The following is a 20273-nucleotide window of genomic DNA, read 5'->3' as shown; positions in this document are numbered from 1 at the left end:
GGAGATTAACACAATAGAAAGGAAGGACATTAGCCTGGAGGATGTGGAATCGATATGGGTAAAGCTGCATAACACTAAGGGGCAGAAAACACTGGTGGGAGTTGTGTACAGGCCACCTAACAGTAGTAGTGAGGTTGGGGATGGCATTAAACAGGAAATTAGAAATGTGTGCAATAAAGGAACAGTAGTTATAATGGGTGACTTCAATCTACATATAAATTGGGTGAACCAAATTGGTAAGGGTGCTGAAGAAGAGGATTTCTTGGAATGTACGCGGGATGGCACTAGAGAGCAGGCCATTCTAGACTGGGTATTCAGCAATGAGGAAGGGTTAGTTAGCAATCTTGTCATGCGAGGCCCCTTGGGTAAGAGTGACTACAATATGGTGGAATTCTTCATTAAGATGGAGAGTGACATAGTTAATTCAGAAACAAAGGTTCCGAACTTAAAGAAGGGTAACTTTGAAGGTCTGAGACATGAATTAGCTAAGATAGACTGGCAAACGATACTTAAAGAGTTGACAGTTGATATGCAATGGCAAGCATTTAAAGATCGCATGGATGAACTACAACATTTGTTCATCCCAGTTTGGCAAAAGAATAAACCAGGGAAGGTAGTGCACCCGTGGCTGACAAGGGAAATTAGAGATAGTATCAAGTCCAAAGAAGAAACATATAAATTAGCAAAAAAAAAGAGCAGCACACCTGAGGACTGGGAGAAATTCAGACACCAGCAGAGGAGGACAAAGGGCTTAATTAGGAAAGGGGAAAAAGATTATGAGAGAAAGCTGGCAGGGAACATAAAAACTGACTGTAAAAGCTTTTATAGATATGTGAAAAGAAAAAGATTGGTCAAGACAAATGTAGGTCCCTTACAGTCAGAAACAGGTGAATTGATCATAGGTAACAAAGACATGGCAGACCAATTGAATAACTACTTTGGTTCTGTCTTCACTAAGGAGGACATAAATAATCTTCCAGAAATAGTAAGGGACCGAGGGTCTAGTGAGATGGAGGAACTGAGGGAAATACATGTTAATAGGGAAGTGGTGTTAGGTAAATTGAAGGGATTAAAGGCAGATAAATCCCCAGGGCCAGATGGTCTGCATCCCGGAGTGCTTAAGGAAGTAGCCCAAGAAATAGTGGATGCATTAGTGATAATTTTTCAAAACTCTTTAGATTCTGGATTAGTTCCTGAGGATTGGAGGGTGGCTAATGTAACCCCACTTTTTAAAAAAAAAGGAGGGAGAGAAAAACCAGGGAATTATAGACCAGTGAGTCTGACATCAGTGGTGGGGAAAATTCTAGAGTTGGTTATCAAAGATGTGATAACAGCACATTTGGAAAGCGGTGAAATCATCGGACAAATTCAGCATGGATTTGTGAAAGGAAAATCATGTCTGACGAATCTAATAAAATTTTTTGAAGATGTAACTAGTAGAGTGGATAGGGGAGAGCCAGTGGATGTGGTATATTTAGATTTTCAAAAGGCTTTTGACAAGGTCCCACACAGGAGATTAGTGTGCAAACTTAAAGAACGTGGTATTGGGGGTATGGTATTGATGTGAACAGAGAATTGGTTGGCAGGCAGGAAGCAAAGAGTGGGAGTAAATGGGACCTTTTCAGAATGGCAGGCAGTGACTAGTGGGGTACCACAAGGCTCAGTGCTGGGACCCCAATTGTTTACAATATATATTAATGATTTAGACAAGGGAATTAAATGCAGCATCTCCAAGTTTGCGGATGACATGAAGCTGGGCGGCGGTGTTAGCTGTGAGGAGGATGCTAAGAGGATGCAGGGTGACTTGGATAGGTTAGGTGAGTGGGCAAATTCACGGCAGATGCAATTTAATGTGGATAAATGTGAGGTTATCCACTTTGGTTGCAAGAAGAGGGAAACAGATTATTATCTGAACGGTGGCCGATTAGGAAAAGGGGAGGTGCAACGAGACCTGGGTGTCATTGTACACCAGTCATTGAAGCTGGGTATGCAGGTACAACAGACGGTGAAAAAGGCAAATGGTATGTTGGCATTCATAGCAAAAGGATTTGAATACAGGAGCAGGGAGGTTCTACTGCAGTTGTACAAGGCCTTGGTGAGACCGCACCTAGAGTATTGTGTGCAGTTTTGGTCCCCTAATCCGAGGAAAGACACTCTTGTCATAGAGCCAGTACAAAGAAGATTCACCAGATTGATTCCTGGGATGGCAGGGCTTTCATATGAAGAAAAGCTGGATCGACTAGGCTTATACTCACTGGAATTTAGAAGATTGAGGGGGGATCTTATTGAAACGTATAAAATTCTAAAGGGATTGGACAGGCTAGATGTAGGAAGATAGTTTCCGATGTTGGGGAAGTCCAGAATGAGGGGTCACAGTTTAAGGATAAAGGGGAAGCCTTTTAGGACCGAGATGAGGAAAAACTTCTTCACGCAGAGAGTGGTGAATCTGTGGAATTCTCTGCCACAGGAACAGTTGAGGCTGGTTCATTGGCTATATTTAAGAGGGAGTTAGATATGGCCCTTGTGGCTAAAGGGATCAGGGGGTATGGAGAGAAAGCAGGTACAGGGTTCTGAGTTGGATGATCAGCCATGATCATACTGAATGGCGGTGCAGGCTCAAAGGGCCGAATGGCCTACTCCTGCACCTATTTTCTATGTTTCTATGGATAATGTGCCCAAGCCTTGCTGTCAGTTCAATGAGCTTAGAAACAATGGGCAGTCCCTATTCATGGCAAAACCAGCCACTGCTTTTCCAATGCTATTGATGGGAGTTCTTTGTCCTTCTTGTCTTGGTTTTCTGCAGCAAAAATGGGTGGACGTTGGTCAGAGCAGCCACTGCTTTCCTTCCATGCTGTGCCACACTCTGGTACATCAGTATAAAACCACTTTAATCATTCATTCCCTTCTCATCCGGGACAAGGCAGCTCACTGTTTGCACCATCACCCTGTGTGTTATTATAGTTATGTACCTAGTCTATTTCAAGAGTCTTTCACAGATCCACAAACACTACCTGCAAAAGGACAAGGGCACCAGGAACACCATCCACTGCGTTCCCCCCACGCCCTTCCCAAGCCCTCAACCTATCAACCTGATTCAAAAATATATTTCCAGACCTTCATCTCTGGGTTTGTATTGTGGACCTCCCTTGCCTAACAGCCATGTACCTTCACCAGAAGGACAGCCCCCTCCTGAAAGACAATTAGCGATGGACGATATATGCTAGCATTTGAACAAAGAAACAAATACAATATTCAGAGTAGTTTTGTCAGGTTTTATGAAGTCTTTGGTCCATCTTCACTTGTTTTGTATGGTGGGGACTTGGTGGCAGGGTGTTATGGTTAAATCTGGATAGGTAATTTTTTGACCAATGTCAAAAGACATAAGTGGATTTTCCATTCTCTGTGTTGGAACGTGGACACGAAAGGTTTTCCAAACCTAGAAACATGCAGATATAATGCAAGGAGAAAAACCCACAAGTCCATCCAAACCTTTCCACAAAGGCCCAATCCAATGCCTTAAGTCATTCAATGGTGGGCTTCCTAGAAACAAAACTGTTATAAAAACAGGCTAAGATGTTAGGTAACTGAAGCCTTTGGACTGCTGGGCTCATTCTCTGGAAAACCTTCCTGAAATTTTTTCATTTTCTTCTAACTGTTTAAAAAGCCTTCCGATGCAAGCAACATATTTCATTACATATTTCAGTGTTTTGATGTACGTGTGACAAATAAAGGCGTTCAGACCGAGACCACATCCTGGCGAAGGGCCTCGGCCTGAAAAATCAACTTTTCCGTAGATGCTGCCTGATCTGCTGAGTTCGTCCAGCATTTTGTGTGTGTTGCTTTAGAATTCCAGCACCTGCAGATTTTATCTTGTTTGTGAAATAAAGGCAATCCTTATCTTTAGTAATCAATTTCCCTCTCAGTCATTCCTCACCCTCCCTCCACAATCCCATTTTATTTTTCCCTTTCTGTTAGCCATTATGGGTTAAAGGCACTACGTGAATTGCTTTCCCAATCCTCACTCAGCTAGATCCCAAAGGAGAACTTTGACAGAATACACATTCATGAAACTTATTAACTTTGTGTCAAAATCTAAATCGGCTTTCATAAGAGCACTGAGTTCCCACACGTAAAAAACCACACTGAAATAACTAATAATCATTATTTTAAAAATCATAGTCAGGTAGAAGAAAGAATGGGTTGGCTGTAACTTTCTATCACAAGCACAGTAATTGTGAGATTTTTGTCATTTAATTGGTTGTGCTTGTTGACCCAGAACCACCCAGTGTACACAAACAACCTGTCACCATTTCTACCTTAAACCTTTGAAGTGGTTCAGATTTATTGTTCTGGATTCTTTTAATGTTAATTAAATGTTGGTCACAGTCTAAGTCTAAGAGATGAAATTATTGAACAAGTTTGCAATGTGTTTGCTCCGCAGCTCCATGACCTTTGAAATAGGAGTATTTGATCATTCAGCCGCTCATTCCTATTTTACCATTCATTAAATTTATGGCTTTCACCTCAGTGCTACTTTTCTGCACAAACCCCAAACTTGGCAGCTACTTTATTAGGTACGTCCTGAGCCCAATAAAGTCACCACTAAGTGTACGTTAGTGGTCTTTTGTTGCTGTAGCATGCAGAGATGGCCAAGAGGTTCGGTTGTTGTTCAAACCAAACCTCAACCGGGCAAGAAATGTGATCTGAGTGACCTTGACCATGGAATGACTGTTGGTACCAGGCAGGGTTGTTTGAGTATCTTAGAAACTGCTGATCTCCTGGGATTTTCATGCACAACAGTCTCTTTACAGAAAGTGGAGCGAAAAGCAAAATAAAAATCCTGTGAGTTGCAGTTCATTAGGTGAGAATGCCTTCTTAATGAGAGAGATTCTGCACACTACTGTTGTAAATTGAGTTTTAGTTGCTTTCCTGTCAGCTCGAGCGATTCTCCTCTGATCTCTCTCATTAACAAGGCCCAGAGAACTGTAACTCACTGCATGTTTTTTTTTTACTTTTTGCACCACTTGCTATAAACTCTTGAGACTGTAATGTGTGAAAATCCCAAAAGGCCGGCAGGTTATAAGATACTCAAGCCACACCATCTGGCACCAACAATCATTCCATGGTCAAAGTAACATTTCTTCTGCAGTCTGATGTTTGATATGAACAACAACTGAACCTCTTGACCATATCTGCATGCTTTTATGAATTAAGTTGCTGCCATATGATTGTCTGATTAAATATTTGCATTAACAAGCAGCTGTACAGGAGTACTTAATAAAGTGGCCACTGAGTGGGTAGTCCCTTGATTCCTTCCATATACAATAACCTATTCTTTTTTTGTCTTGAGTATAATCAGCAAATGAGCCTCTAAAGATAAGAGATTAATTATACCCAAGCAAAATATGTGAGCATTTTATTGGATGTCAGAAATATTCTTAATGTTTTGAAAGCCCACGTTTCTTTCAGCAATTTTCTTGCTGGGATGCAGTGCCTCCACGCCTATATGTCTGCTACTGTTACACGATCCTTACAGAATCCGTGCAATCTTTTATAACTGATCAGTACAGCTAAGGAAAAAGTCTGGGCAAACAGGCTGAATGAGCTCAGCGAGGACAGTACCATTTTCTTGTATGTACTGTATAACAAAGAATGGACACTAGAGGACAACAGAGTTGTATTGTTGGAGACACAAGAAACTTCAGAAGGTGGAATCTCAAGCAAAGAACTCAGCAGGCCAGGCAGTTTTTAGAAACAAAACACCTGCACATTATCAATACAGGAAAAAAAACAATCTTGTAAGCTTAAAAATATTGCAGCTGCCTTCAGGTAGGGCTTCAATAGCCCTTTTCTATCTGGACTCAGTGATATCTAGTGTTGAAGAAGGAGGGATCATGGAGCTTGAAAGCATCCAAAAGGCAGAAGTCACTGCTGTATTGAAGATTTTGTAAACTATTGTGAGATAGGATTCATAGACTCACAGCAAACTAGCACAGATTGTAATTCACTACGACTCTCTGCTTCTTCAGATTCTTTTACCTACGTTGAAGAATATCTAGCCTATCCTTAGTTAGAAATTCAGTTCAAAGAACTTTCCTCCTCACACACATTTTAAATCCTAGAGCTGTATCCTTATAAGTATTTTCTAAACTAAAGTAACCACAACCACGCATTATATTTCAATCACGGTTTCATCTGAATTGAATTGACTTTATTTCTTACATCCTTCACATACATGAGTATTTGTTCAAGATTAAATTAATCTCCTTCTATTTTTAATTCAATGCACCTGAGATGTATACCGCCATTTGATTAATTTTATTATATTTTTATACAACTCAAGGGAGAAAAAAGCAGTAAAGCCGAGATTGTACTCTGAGTTAAGATGATTGAGGGTAACTTAACTGAGATGTTCCAAAGTACCTGAAGAATTTTCATAGAATGATCAAGGAGATGAAAACAACAGACTGCCAAGTACATGTCAATAAAACAAACAGATACAAAAATTCTCCTCCCTGCAAAAGAAAATTTGTGATTGTGAATTCCCTGCCTGAAAGGGTGGTATCTTTCAATGCAAATACAAATTTCAAAGGAAAACTAAATGCATGTGGTGAAATTGTGCGGAAACAGGCAAATCCGCCTAGCCAGCATTAATGATCATTGATGTTCATGCTCTGTGTGCACGTCCTACCACCCTCTTCATCTATACCTATCAATTAAACCAAAATGTTCAAATCAATAGTCCTCTACATTCTAATCAAATTAGTCCATAGGTTTAAGTTTCTCTAACATACCTGAGATTTCAGTGACCATCTTAAATTTCATCAGACATCTTTATGACTATCCAATCAAATATTCAAGTATTTTTATCAACTTACCCTTCAGCTTTCTCTTACAGAAAAATGGAGTAAAACTTTTCAAACTTTCCTGATGAGTACAAATGCTTAGTTTTAACAATGTCCTTGTAAATTGGTTTTGCCCCTTCACTGTTCTTTCCATATCCAGTATATTACTGTGGAATAGATTGCTGACAGCACTTTCACCATGGTCTAACCAATCTTCCATACAAATTCAACATATCTTCTTTCTTTCCAGTTGGCAAATTGGTCACGTGTGGAAGCAACTGTTGGTTGTATCTCCTCAATTTTCAACCTGTTCCCAATCCCACACACTCACTGAAATTAAAAGCCACATCCAACAGGTTTGAACATTATAGCTTTGCAGTTAGTTACTCCTAAATATTTCTCAATTCAATTGCAATATTACAATCACCATTTTTTTCAGTAAAACACTTGATAAAAATAAAAGTAAATCTCCACGGGCACAGTAATTGAGATACGACACGAGTAACTCACATTTTCTTTATTCTTCTTTGAGCCTGGGATTGGAGGAAGCGATGCAGCCTTTGATCTAAGACAGAAAAAACAAAAATAAACTCTTCGAATTTTGTGCTATTTTAGTATGAAAATCGCAGTCAGACAAGGCCATTCAGCTCACAGTGTTCAAATTAGCCTATTGTATGCCCTACCCTGACTTTACTTTGCCTTTTAACAGTATTTGTCAGATTCCAGCTAAACATATCAAATAATCCTGTCTCAAGAGTCCCCTGAGATGAGTATTCCATGTTTTCATAAGATATAAATTAAATGAAAACATTGGACTATTCTTCAGTCCCAATCTGCAATAGGGTAAGATCACTTTGAATGATAAGGAATCAATGGAAGAAGCAAGAAAAAATCCATTTTCCAAGATACAAGAATGGGTGCAACTGTAGCGGTGTGCTACACGCAGCGCTAAAATTACGACACGGAGTCGGTAATTGCAGTCGAAGGAAAAAACTTTATTCGAAATCTTCAGCCTCACTTTTAAGCCTCACTCAACCTGCCCCCCATGGCGCAGAGGCTCCAAAGCTCTGTGCTCGCAAACCCCCGTAGGCTATCTAATTGTGAGTCGGTTCGGATGTGCCAGGAAAAGGGTCACCACACAACTATCAGGAATGGCTGAACAGGATTTATTTTCTTTAAGAAACAGAAAGCTAAAAATGTCTCAATAATGATCTTCAAAATTAGGAAGATAATTAATAGTGTAGATATGAAGCCCTGGCTCCTCTTCTGAGGGAAGAAAGCCCAAGCCAGCTGTTATTAAATGCAAGGTAATAACTAATAGGTTCAAAAAGGAGTTGCTATGTTGTGGAATCAGAATGGTGAGAATGTGGAACTGACCCATGCATTAGGATAAGTACATGGATAGCAGGAAATAAGAGGGATAGGGGCCAAATGGGACTAGTTTGGTGGGCACTGTGAGGGCGTGCACTGTATGACCTGTTTTGACCTGTATTAATCACTTGTATAAATTGGGATAAATGGCAAAAAGTGTGTTTGAGGATAAGTACAACAAATATGTGAGGAAGAAAAGAATATCAAATTATTTTATTTAATTTGTTTAGAGATACAGCACAGTTACAGGCTCCTCAGGCCTAAAGAGCTCCCACTGCCCAATTACACCCATGTGACCAACTAACCTACTAACCCGTACATCTTTGGAATGTGGAAGGAAACCAGAGCACCTGGAGGAAATCTGTGTGGTTACAGGGAGAACGTATGAACTTCTTACAGATAGCGGTGGAATTGAACCCAAGTTGCTGGGGCTGTACTAGCATCACACTAACCACTGCACTCCCTTGCCACCCCTTGACCTTAATTACGCTGGGAACAGGAATGTGATGCAGGTAGACCAGCATGTATCTGTTGGAAAGACTGACAGGTTTTGTACTCCAAGTGCTATACTGCTCTATTTGAAAATATATACCATAAGATTGCATGTGAATCGACATTAAATTTAACAATGCTTTTGAATACACAGTATGGCAGGGGGGTAAGTAGCCATGGTAAGGAAATGAAAATGTTAAGCACTCTGAAAGGATTTGTAATGGGGCCAGCCGTGATTCTGCAACAAGCTAACATCAAGTCCACTCGCCTAAGCTTTACAACCAATAATCTCACCAGGTCAGGAATGTCAAGCTGAGGTGAGTCATGGGCCAGTTCAGATCATTGCTTGAAGTGGCAGAACCCGCTGTTCGCACGGAGAGTTAAGCACCGGGCCAGATTGAAGTGCTCAGGGTGTCGGGGCCTGAGGTGAGGTACAGGCCAGTTCATATCGTTGCTCCAATACGTTTACTCGGCTCTGCTCTGAACCATGGGACTCTCTTTATGGGCCTCAGGTCAGAAACACTATTTGCTTACAGTTATTGTTTGCATGATGTTTTTTGTCACTGCATATTGGGTGTTCAATGGTCTTTTTCTGGGGCTTGATGTGGTTTTTATTCTCTGCATATTGGATCTTTTTTATTCTGTATATATACCATCTTTTTTATACATATATGGGGTTTGTTTTTCTGTTTCCTTGTTTTGTGGCTGCCTGTTAGGAAACAAATCTTATGGTTGTATAATGCATATATACTTTGATACTAAATGTATTTTGAAGTTTGAACCAGATTCCATACAGTGCAAGTTTTACATTGAAATGATCAACAATAAGTAGGCCATTCTGCCCCTCATATCTGCTCTGGCATTCGCTGAAAACATGGCTGATATGATTGCAACTTCAACTCCGCATTCCAGCCTCCTCCAAGATAAACTTCCTTATCAAGAATCTTTGTATCTCTGTCAAAGGATTCAAAATACATTTATTATCAAAATATGTACACAGAACACAATTCTGAGATTCGTCTTCTCCAGATAGTCACAAAACACAGAAACACCATGGAACCTGTTCAAAAACCCAACGCGCAAAAAAAAAGAACAAACTGCGCTAACAGCGAAAAGCGAGCAAATAACACAAAGCGTATCAACCATCAAACCGCAAGTCCAGTAGTATTTAGTTTAGTGCCATACTGATAGCCCACTGCATGCTGCACAGGGAGCCATTTTTCACTGAAGCACCCCAGTCCATATCAATCGCCCCGAACAAACCGCTCAAAAACATCAAAAAAAAATGAGTAACTGGAATCCGGAAATACATGCACCATGAACCTCAAAGTCCCCCAAAATAAGTCCACTGCCTCGCCGATCAATACTTGGAACATGAAACCCAAGATCCCTGTACTTTCCTCTCCCTCATGAGAGGGAGGAAGACCTGTCAACCACAAGCAGATGGCACTGAACACTTGCCTGTCCTCCACTCTCATCCTTGTCAACTTCAACCTGGCTTGATGCCTCAGAGAGAAGCAATGGAGTTGATCAAAGACTCTGCTCCCACTGGCATTATAAAAGAGTTTGCTGGATATTTTACAGAATACTAAACCTGGCCATAGTCTCCCAGAGACATCATCTTGGAGGAGAACCAAACATGACTCTATTATACTTAAAACCAGCAGCTTCATAGATCCAACCATTAAACATGAGATCACAGACACAGCTTTCAGTTACTTGGACTTCAATGTATTTCTTCCGGGCACTTCTTTTCCCAACACAGTGTACAGAAAGGTTGATAAAGGACCGAGAAGTTCCTATGTCTTTGGAAAGATTGAAGTAGAAGATTTCACCAGGGTATATGCAGTTTTATTTAATGGCTGCATTTTTAACACCAACAAGCAGTTTAACTGCAACTTTCTTGCTAATTGTTAATTGGTTTATTATTATCACATATACCCAGATTTGTTTTGCAAACTACCCATACAGGTCATTTCATCTATTGAGGTCGTACAGGAGAAGAGCAATACCAGGTGCAGAATATAGTGTTACTGTTACACCATATTTACAGTTACACTGTAGTGCCGACAGGCAGTAAGATGCAAGGCCATGATGAGACAGATTTTCAGGCCAAGCATCCACATATCGTACTAGGGAATCGTTCAATAGTTTCCGCCTAGGGAATGTGTCAATTGTTACCACATTGGATAACTGAAGCAAATATCAAGGATGGATTTAAGGTGCAACCAGGTAAGTTCTTGGGGGATAAAGGAGCTGCTGGTGTGGATTGATTTAGGGTGGGAAGACACCTGTTTAGGGGATTGAATGCCATGTCTCTACACTAGAAATTCCATGCAAGTCAACTTTTTTTTTTCAGTAAATAAATATACCTGAATCACACTTCCAAGGGTCACAGCTTCTCAATTTACCTGCCTTACGTATAACAGTTATAAACCTCCTATCACAGCAGTCAATCCTCCAGATGCCCAGCTACGAGAAGCAGTATAAATACTCTTCCATCATCACAACTTCCCTCCTGTGATTAGCCACCAGACTTTCTTACACTTGAAACAAAAGAATGCAGCTGTTGGCCAAAGTAGATTACCCTGTCAAGGCCATGATGAAAATTATCTACAACCCTAATTTCCCTTTGTATCAGAGATATTTATCAATATTACTAGGGGTGTTTGTACAGTATCATCATATCATACAACTACAGTTCAAAATCAGACTATTGAAAAGAATTACATATCTACAGTAGTTCAGAGGGAAAGAATAAATGAGAAGAGCTTATTTTGAGTAATAAAATACAGAAAATGCTACGAACTCTCTTAAAGTCAGGCAGCATCTGCAGAAAGAGAAACAGAGTAAATGTTTCAGGTCAGAGCATCTGCAATCTTTTTGGTTTTAGCGACCTATTCCAGTTTCCTCCTGCACGCTTTCTCATCCCTAATCTCCTCAAGGCATCAGCTCATCAAAGTCTTCAGCCCCCATCATCTTCAAAACTGATTTCCATTAAATGTTTTTATTGCCTGGAAAGTCTGCTATGTTTGATACAGTCTTTGCAAACTACGGAAAAGTTATATCACTGGCTATTTGGTCCAGACAGAATCTGGCAACGTTAGACGTATGGACATAAAATAAGTTCAGGGGTGATATCAGAGAATGTTTAGGATCAAATTTGAGGCAAGAATCTGCCCGGATCTTATTGAATGATGATTTAGGCTGAAGAGACCATATGAAATGCTGCTTCTAGTTCTTAAGCTGACATTTATGCAGAATGTCTGAGGCTGATCCAACACTTCTTCCTCTAATCCTATCAATATTTTCTTCTACGTTCCCCCCTCCCACCAGTGTGATCCCCAGTTACTGCACAGGTACCTCTATACCACCCATCCTAATCACATTCTAGCATCTATTCAGGTAATTCAATTCAAATTTAATTGCCATTCAATCATACATGAATACTGTACTTGTGAATACAGCCAAACAAGGCAGCGTTACTCCCGGGCCAAGATGCAAAACACGGTACCAAGGGTCACACACAAACCAAAGCATCATAGCAAATACAAGATAGCAAGCACATGTAAGACATCGGTAAAATATGCAAAAAGAAGTTCAGACCATGAGTCCATGCATGCCACAGAAATTTGCAGTCAACCACAATACAGTTTGTCTTCTGCCAAGCAAACTCTGGGAGGCAGCAGCAACTCCGTACCATCCCCAGTGGAGTGCACTGGCTTTGACGTCTCTCTCCTGGCAGCTGTAAATAGGTGACAGCGTGGCCTGAGGCCTACTCCATGCTACAACCGAGGCCACACAGCTCCCCCGCCGTCCACCTCTCCTGTCCACCAATAAATCAATTAATCGGACTTGCAGCATTCCACATTAACAACATCCAAAGCAGTCTTGTGATCACAAGAAAAGTGACTCAGATGATTGCTCTCTATTAGACTGCACTCCTCTTTCACTCACCGACTCCCTTGAAGCCTCTCCGATGCAGGCAGCAGCACAACCTGCACCAGGCCTAATTCCTTCAGTTTCTCCACCTGTGAGCAACTCGCTAATGGGTCAGACCTGCAGTACTTTAAATTGCTAATATTTAGCAGGACCTTGCAATAATAATATGTTTAGAAGGGACAGCAGCATCCTCTGTTGACCCCATAGTCGCTGCTGCAATCGAATGCGCCTCCATATTACCAGAAGAGTCCTGAGCTCCTTATTGCTCTTATTGATGAACAATACTCTGTTCTTGTTACTTACCCTAAAATGGAAACATTTTCTCTTCTCTCGCCTTATTGAACTGAGGAAACAATGGTGAAAGCACTGCAAGGTTAAACTGAGAAATTGTGCTAAAATCCCATCCTCAATGTGATAACTAGCCTACTCATTTTATATTGCCCACTCCCCTGGCATGGTTATAGGTCACTTCTCCATTCTAACAAAACCATCACAGAGCCACAGTTAACTTCATTGACATTTTCTACAGTCCATTTCATAGTAAATCACAGAAGACACTACAGTTATATGCTAAGGCCACAGAATGGCCCTAATGGTAAACTATAGCTGATGTCTTTATGCACTTGGAGAATAATACTGCAGCAGTTAATTCCTAAATGAGAGAAATGTCATGCACAGCACTGACTGTTACTGCTTCCTTAAAATGAACCACAAAACTCCAGAAAACCACATAATCCAAAAACTAATTAACCTGATTTCAAAGCAGTAATATATCTTCATAGTGTTTATAGCATAAGATGAATTATCCAGATTATTGTTGAGATATTTACAATTTTACACATAGATCATCTGAACACCGTGATTCAATTCAAATTACAATACTTGCAATCCTTTCCAAGTAGCCGTTCATCTCTGTGGCCTTGAAAGCAAGTGGTGCAGCTGTAAAATACGGATGTGTCAGATGAAAATCCAGTGACTTAATTTAATGGAGGTCTCAACCTTTTTACGTTAACTGGGTAAGATAGTGTCAAAGCAAATGAACGCAGATTCATTGAGGATTTCACACTGACTCGACACCACCAAACTCCTGACCTACGAGAGCCATCTGAACCTCAGTGTGTTCGTGCTTACCCATGTGAGAAGGTCATTGGTTCAAACCTCAATCCACAGACCTGATCACATTATCCAGGCTGACAACATCTCATCTGCAGCATCGATGACCTGTGTTTAGAAGTAGCTTCATCTCTTACTAACCTTTTCCCGTAACCAAGAAAGAAAACTGTCCAGCTTTGTCTTGCCTACAAGATGGAGGGCAATTATTACATGGGCAATTAAAGTCCTTTTGCCTCACCCACTCTTTGGGGAGGGGTATGAATTTGAACCAGGTTTCTGTTACTTTCATAGACAAAACACTTACATGTAAAAATGGTTCTGCTGAGTGTACAACATCGGAGTGGGAGCGAAGTACAGAAACCCCAATGACCACGTTCTGGCAATTGTCTTGATGTTGTGTACCCAGTAAAACAATACCAACAATAAAATGTCCTGTCCACTTGATGCAAGGCAAATATAATACAGTAACTGAAGTTCCTTTGGCTTACTCACCCAATCAGAGGCAGCAATAAAATTCCACGAGCAGGGTCTCCTCCTAGTCTAGTGACCACTGTTTTCTCCTTTATATCACGTGCAGTTTGTGAGACCTAGCTGTATGAATGTGGGCTATCACATTTGTTCATAAAGCAATTATGTTTATGTAAGAACTTACTAGATGTAGTTTTTAGTTTGACACCTTTTCATAATGGTTCAAAATCTAACATTTATAGTGTGTTACTGGAGACAAGGAATGTTCCTTCAGACAAAATTAAGAATTTCTGGGAACAAGATCTGCAGACATCAATATCTGAGGAAACTTGGAATGAAATTTTTAAACTGGTTAATACTTCATCGCTATGTCATTCTCTCCTACAGTTTAAGGTTGTACATAGTCTGGGGAACAACTCCTTTGGACGCACCAGGAGAAACTCTAGAAATCCCGTGACAGCGTTTAATAGCGACAGCCGGTGGGGGCTCGTGTGCGTCCTCCCTTGCCTGGGTTGGCGGGCTCACCATGGAAGAACGGCTTTAGCTAAAGGAGAGGCCACAAGTGAACGGCCACCCCAATGAGACTCCGACGGATCAAAATCATAAAAGGAAAATCAGCAAGTTTTTCTCCCAAATCCCTCTCTCTCTCCAACCATTGCAACCCCAGCGGTCCCCAAAGGCTGCAGCCTGCATGAACTGAGTGAACTTTATATTTCCATCGGACAATACATTATCCCCTTGACAACGATAGAGCGTATTTCTTATTATTATTATACCCACACTTTTAGATTTAGTATTGACGACGTATATTATCTGTATATTTGCATTGATATTATTTTTGTGTATTTTTACTAATAAATACTGTTAAAAATAGTACCATCAGCTTCAATGGACCTCTCTATCTTTGCTGGTAAGTCACCCAGTTACAGGGTTCGTTACGGGATCCTGTCTCTGGCACTGAGGTTGGACCCTTGACTAGGAAGGCGAGGAGGGAAGAGAAGAGAGCGGTATTGATAGGGGATTCTATAGTCATGGGGGCGGATAGGAGATTTTGTGGGGAAGGTCGGGAGTCTCGGATGGTATGTTGCTTCCCTGGTGCCGGGGTCTGAGACATCTCAGATCGGGTGCAGGTTATTCTCGAGAGGGAGGGCAAGAATCCAGATGTTGTGGTCCATGTCGGGACCAATGACATGGGTAGGATGAGTGAGGGGGTCCTGCATAGGGAGTTCAGGGAGTTAGGTGCGAAGCTGAAGAGCAGGACCTCCAGGGTAACAATCTCAGGATTGCTAACTGTGCCACGTGCGAGTGAGGCAAGGAACAGAAAGATTATAAAGATTAATACATGGCTGAGAGGATGGTGCAGGAGGGAGGGCTTCAGGTTTGTAGATAATTGGGCTTTGTTCCAGGGAAGGTGGGATCTGTTCCGAAGGGATGGTTTACACCTGAACTGGAGTGGTACTAACATTCTTGCAGGGAAGTTTGCTAGTGCTTCTTGGGGGGGTTTAAACTAAATTTGCAGGGGGCGGGGATCCAGAATGTGAGGGAGGATAGCGAGAGGAAGAATAAAGGACAGGTAGGGACTACACGGTTCCGGAATATTAAGTGTGTAGTAGAGGAAGGTGGGGCGGAACAAGTGATAAGGAGGACTCATGTACAGAGGGGTGGTCTGACGGAACATGGAGTTAAATGTGTTGAAAGAATAAGTAAATTTAGGAAGGACAACAAAATTCTAGGGCGTATAGCCTGACGGGAGTTCGGGGAGCTGGGTTAAGCACAATAGGCAGCAATTCAAACAGAGAGAGGAGAAATGGGTTAAAAATTCTATATCTGAATGCACGGAGTGTCAGAAATAAGGCGGATGAGCTTGAAGCCCAGGTGAGAATGGGTAACTATGATGTTGTTGGGATAACGGAGACACGGCTGCAGGGAGATCAGACGGGAAATGAATGTACAAGGGTATACGTGCTATCGAAGGGACAGAAATGTGGGCAGAGGGGGTGGGGTGGCCCTGTTGGTGAGGAATGAGATTCAGTCCTTTGTAAGGGGGGACATAGGGTCAGGAGAAGTAGAATCTGTGTGGATAGAACTGAGGAACAGTAAGGGCAAAAGGACCCAAATGGGTGTTGTCTACAGACCACCAAGCAGTAGCATGGATATTGGGTGCAAGTTGAATAGGGAGTTAACATTGGCATGTGGCAAAGGTAATGTCGCAGTAGTTATGGGGGATTTCAACATGCAGGTGAACTGGGAGAATCAGGTTGGTGCTGGACCACAGGATAGGGAGATTGTAGAGTGCCTACGGGATGCATTTTTGGAACAGCTTGTATGAGAGCCGACCAGGGACAAGACTATTCTGGATGTAGTGTTATGTAATGAACAGGATTTGATAAGCAATCTCGCAGTAAAGGAGCCATTAGGAGGTAGTGATCACAATATAAGCTTTTATCTGCAATTTGAGAAGGATAAGGGCAGCTCGGAGGTGTCAGTGTTGCAGTTGAACAAAGGAGACTATGGAGCCATGAGGGAGGAGCTGGCCAAAGTTGACTGGACGGATAGCCTAGCAGAAAAGACAGTGGAACAGCAATGGCAGGTATTCTTGGGAATAATGCACAAGGTGCAAAATCAGTTCATCCCCCAGAGAAGGAAGGATTCAAAGGGGGGAAAGGGGCCACAGTGGTTGACAAAGGAAGTCAGAGATTGCATAGCATTAAAAAAAAGGAAATATGATAGAGCTAAGATGAGTGGGAGGACAGATGATTGGGAAGTTTTTAAGGAACAACAGAACTTAACTAAAAAGACAATACAGGAAGAAAAAATGAGGTACGAACGCAAGCTAGCCAGGAATATAAAGGAAGATAGAAAAAGCTTTTTTAGGTATGTGAAGAGAAAGAAGATAGTTAAGAACAATGTTGGACCCTTGAAGAATGAATTGGGTGAAATTATTATGGGAAACAGAGAAATGGCATAAGAATTTAATGAGTACTTTAGATCTGTTTTCACTAAGGAAGACACAAGCAATCTCCCAGATGTATGGATGGGCCAAGGACATTGGGTAACAGAGGAAATGAAACAGATTGACATTCGGAAGGAAACAGTGATGAGAAGACTGATGAGACTGAAGGCTGACAAATCCCCAGGTCCAGATGGTCTGCACCCTAGGGTACTAAAGGAGGTGGCCCTGGAAATTGCGGATGCATTGGTAATCATTTTTCAATGTTCCTTAGATTCAGGATCAGTTCCTGAGGATTGGAGAATGGCTAATGTTATCCCACTTTTTAAAAAAGGACGGAGGGAGAAAACAGAGATCGACCTGTCAGCCTGACATCGGTGGTGGGAAAGATGCTAGAGTCCATCATTAAAGATGAAGTAGTGGCATATCTAGATAGCAGTGATAGGATTGGGCCGAGCCAGCATGGATTTACCAAGGGTAAATCATGCTTGACTAATCTATTGGAGTTTTTCGAGGATGTAACCAGGAAGTTAGATGGGGGAGATCCAGTGGATGTAGTGTACCTCGATTTTCAGAAGGCATTTGATAAGGTCCCACATAGAAGATTGGTGGGTAAAATCAAAGCTCAGGGCATCGGGGGGAAGGCATTGACATGGATAGAAAACTGGTTGGCAGATAGAAAGCAAAGGGTAGCGGTGAATGGGAGTTTCTCAGAATGGCTGGTGGTGACTAGTGGGGTGCCACAGGGCTCGGTATTGGGACCACAGCTGTTTACCATTTACATTAACGATTTGGATGAAGGCATAAAAAATAACATCAGCAAATTTGCTGATGATACTAAGCTGGGTGGCAGTGTGACATGTGATGAGGATGTTAGGAGAATTCAGGGTGACTTGGATAGGCTGGGTGAGTGGGCAGATACTTGGCAGATGGTGGTTAATGTGAATAAGTGTGAGGTTATCCACTTTGGGAGTAAGAACAGGAAGGCAGATTATTATCTGAACAGTGTAGAGTTGGGTAAGGGAGAAATACAAAGAGATCTGGGAGTCCTTGTTCATCAGTCACTGAAGGTGAATGAGCAAGTGCAGCAGGCAGTGAAGAAGGCTAATGGAATGTTGGCCTTTATTACAAAGGGAATTGAGTACAAGAGCAAAGAAATCCTCTTGCATTTGTACAGAACCCTGGTGAGACCATACCTGGAGTATTGTGTATAGTTTTGGTCTCCAGGGTTAAGGAAGGACATCCTGGCTGTAGAAGAAGTGCAGCGTAAGTTCATGAGGTTAATTCCTGGGATGTCTGGACTGTCTTACGCAGAAAGGTTAGACAGACTGGGCTTGTACACGCTGGAATTAAGGAGATTGAGAGGGGATCTGATTGAAACATATAAGATTATTAAGAGATTGGACAAGATAGAGGCAGGAAATATATTCCAGATGCTGGGAGAGTCCAGTACCAGAGGGCATGGTTTGAGAATAAGGGGTAGGTCATTTAGGACAGAGTTAAGGAAAAACTTCTTCTCCCAGAGAGTTGTGGGGGTCTGGAATGCACTGCCTCGGAAGGTAGTGGAGGCCAATTCTCTGGATGCTTTCAAGAAGGAGCTAGATAGGTATCTTATTGATAGGGGAATCAAGGGATATGGGGACAAGGCAGGAACCGAGTATTGATAGTAATTGATCAGCCATGATCTCAAAATGGCGGTGCAGGCTCAAAGGGCCGAATGGTCTACTTCCGCACCTTTTGTCTATTGTCTAATAGAGCTCATATGACTAATGATAAGCTATCTCATTTTTATTCGGATACATCTCCTTACTGTGGCAGATGTAATAATGGAGAAGCTTCATTAATTCATATGGTTTGGACTTGTCCAGTCTTGAAAAATATTGGAAGTTTTTCATACTTTTTCCTTACCTTTTAAAATCAATTTTAAGCCTAACCCTCTGACAGCCCTGTTCAGTATTGGTGCAGGACAAGATATTAAGCTGAAGGCATCTGATTTACATATTTTGGCCTTTAGCTCTCTTATAGTTCGGAGGACACTTTTGTTTAAAATGAAAGATGTTTTTCCTCCTACTCATGCTCAATGGTTATGCGATGTTATGTCATTTTTAAATTTAGAGAAGATTTGTTGTTCAATTTCTGAATCTCATCAAGACTTTCAAACATTATGGAGACCTTTTCTGAATTATTTTCAAAGCCAATTCATTGTTTAAACTCAGATGTTGGCTATTATTAATTTTTATTATATGAGAAGGTATTTTACCTTCTTTTCTCCTTAATGAACAGCTTCGGTCTTGGTAGGGGTTAGATTTTTTTTGTAATAAATTAGTAGAGCTCAATATAACTATTGATTAACTTATATGAATATGGGGTAATGTGATTATTATTATGAACATATATAATGTAATTGGTAGTTTTTTAAATCTTTTTTGACTTTTTATATACATTTTCTTGTACTCTGTATTCTTCTATGTAGAAACTAATAAAAATATTGGAAAAGAAAGATAAAGCAATTATGATCATGTCTTGTTGGCTGCAAGATATTTTGTTGGTGTACATTTATTCCTCTTTACATCAATTAATGTTGATAGAAATCAGAATGGAACAAGCTCACAAACAATTCTTTCTCCTGTGTTGTTCTGTTGATCCAACCGGAATTCACAAGGAAATACTGCAGAGTACTGCTACTCTGCTATTATTTTGCCCTTGTTAATATTTATCTCTTAATTAGCACCTCTAAACATTATTGTTTTGATGTGACCGGGATCTTTCTGTGCCAAAATTGACCATTAAGTTCATTGGCTACGGAGTACCTTGGGACTGCTGACATTGTAGTAGTGCTGTATAAAACCAAGTTCTTATCATACTAGTACATATCTTTTGGAACTGTTTCTTTAGTTGTGTTACAATACCATCAGTTGTTCATTTCACTTACTGCTGTATTTTAAGACCATCCTAGTGTTTCTAGTGAGGCCCCTTTCAATACAACGCTGAAGCTGAATAGCTTTTTATTCTTTTAATTAGTGGTGTAATCTTGAATATCAAGAAATTGGAAAATTGCCCTACATTTAAGTCCATAAATTATTACTAATACA

At 41.0% G+C, this 20273-nt stretch overlaps 1 protein-coding gene across 4 annotated transcripts in view; it reads right to left on the bottom strand.

Annotated features, from left to right (window-relative positions):
• LOC132378490 (doublecortin domain-containing protein 2-like) overlaps positions 1-20273 on the bottom strand; it is a 196824-nt gene that overhangs the window by 96383 nt on the left and 80168 nt on the right. For all 4 annotated transcript variants that reach the window (XM_059945435.1, XM_059945433.1, XM_059945432.1 and 1 more), the window contains one exon: positions 7356-7410. In XM_059945435.1, coding sequence (XP_059801418.1) covers positions 7356-7410 — 55 coding nt within the window. The remainder of the gene's footprint in view (positions 1-7355; positions 7411-20273) is intronic.

The sequence above is a fragment of the Hypanus sabinus genome, chromosome 20 (genome assembly GCF_030144855.1).
Source record: "Hypanus sabinus isolate sHypSab1 chromosome 20, sHypSab1.hap1, whole genome shotgun sequence".
Taxonomy (NCBI): Eukaryota; Metazoa; Chordata; class Chondrichthyes; order Myliobatiformes; family Dasyatidae; genus Hypanus; species Hypanus sabinus.
Note: the sequence above shows the minus strand (reverse complement) of the source record. Positions and strands in the feature narration are given on the sequence as shown.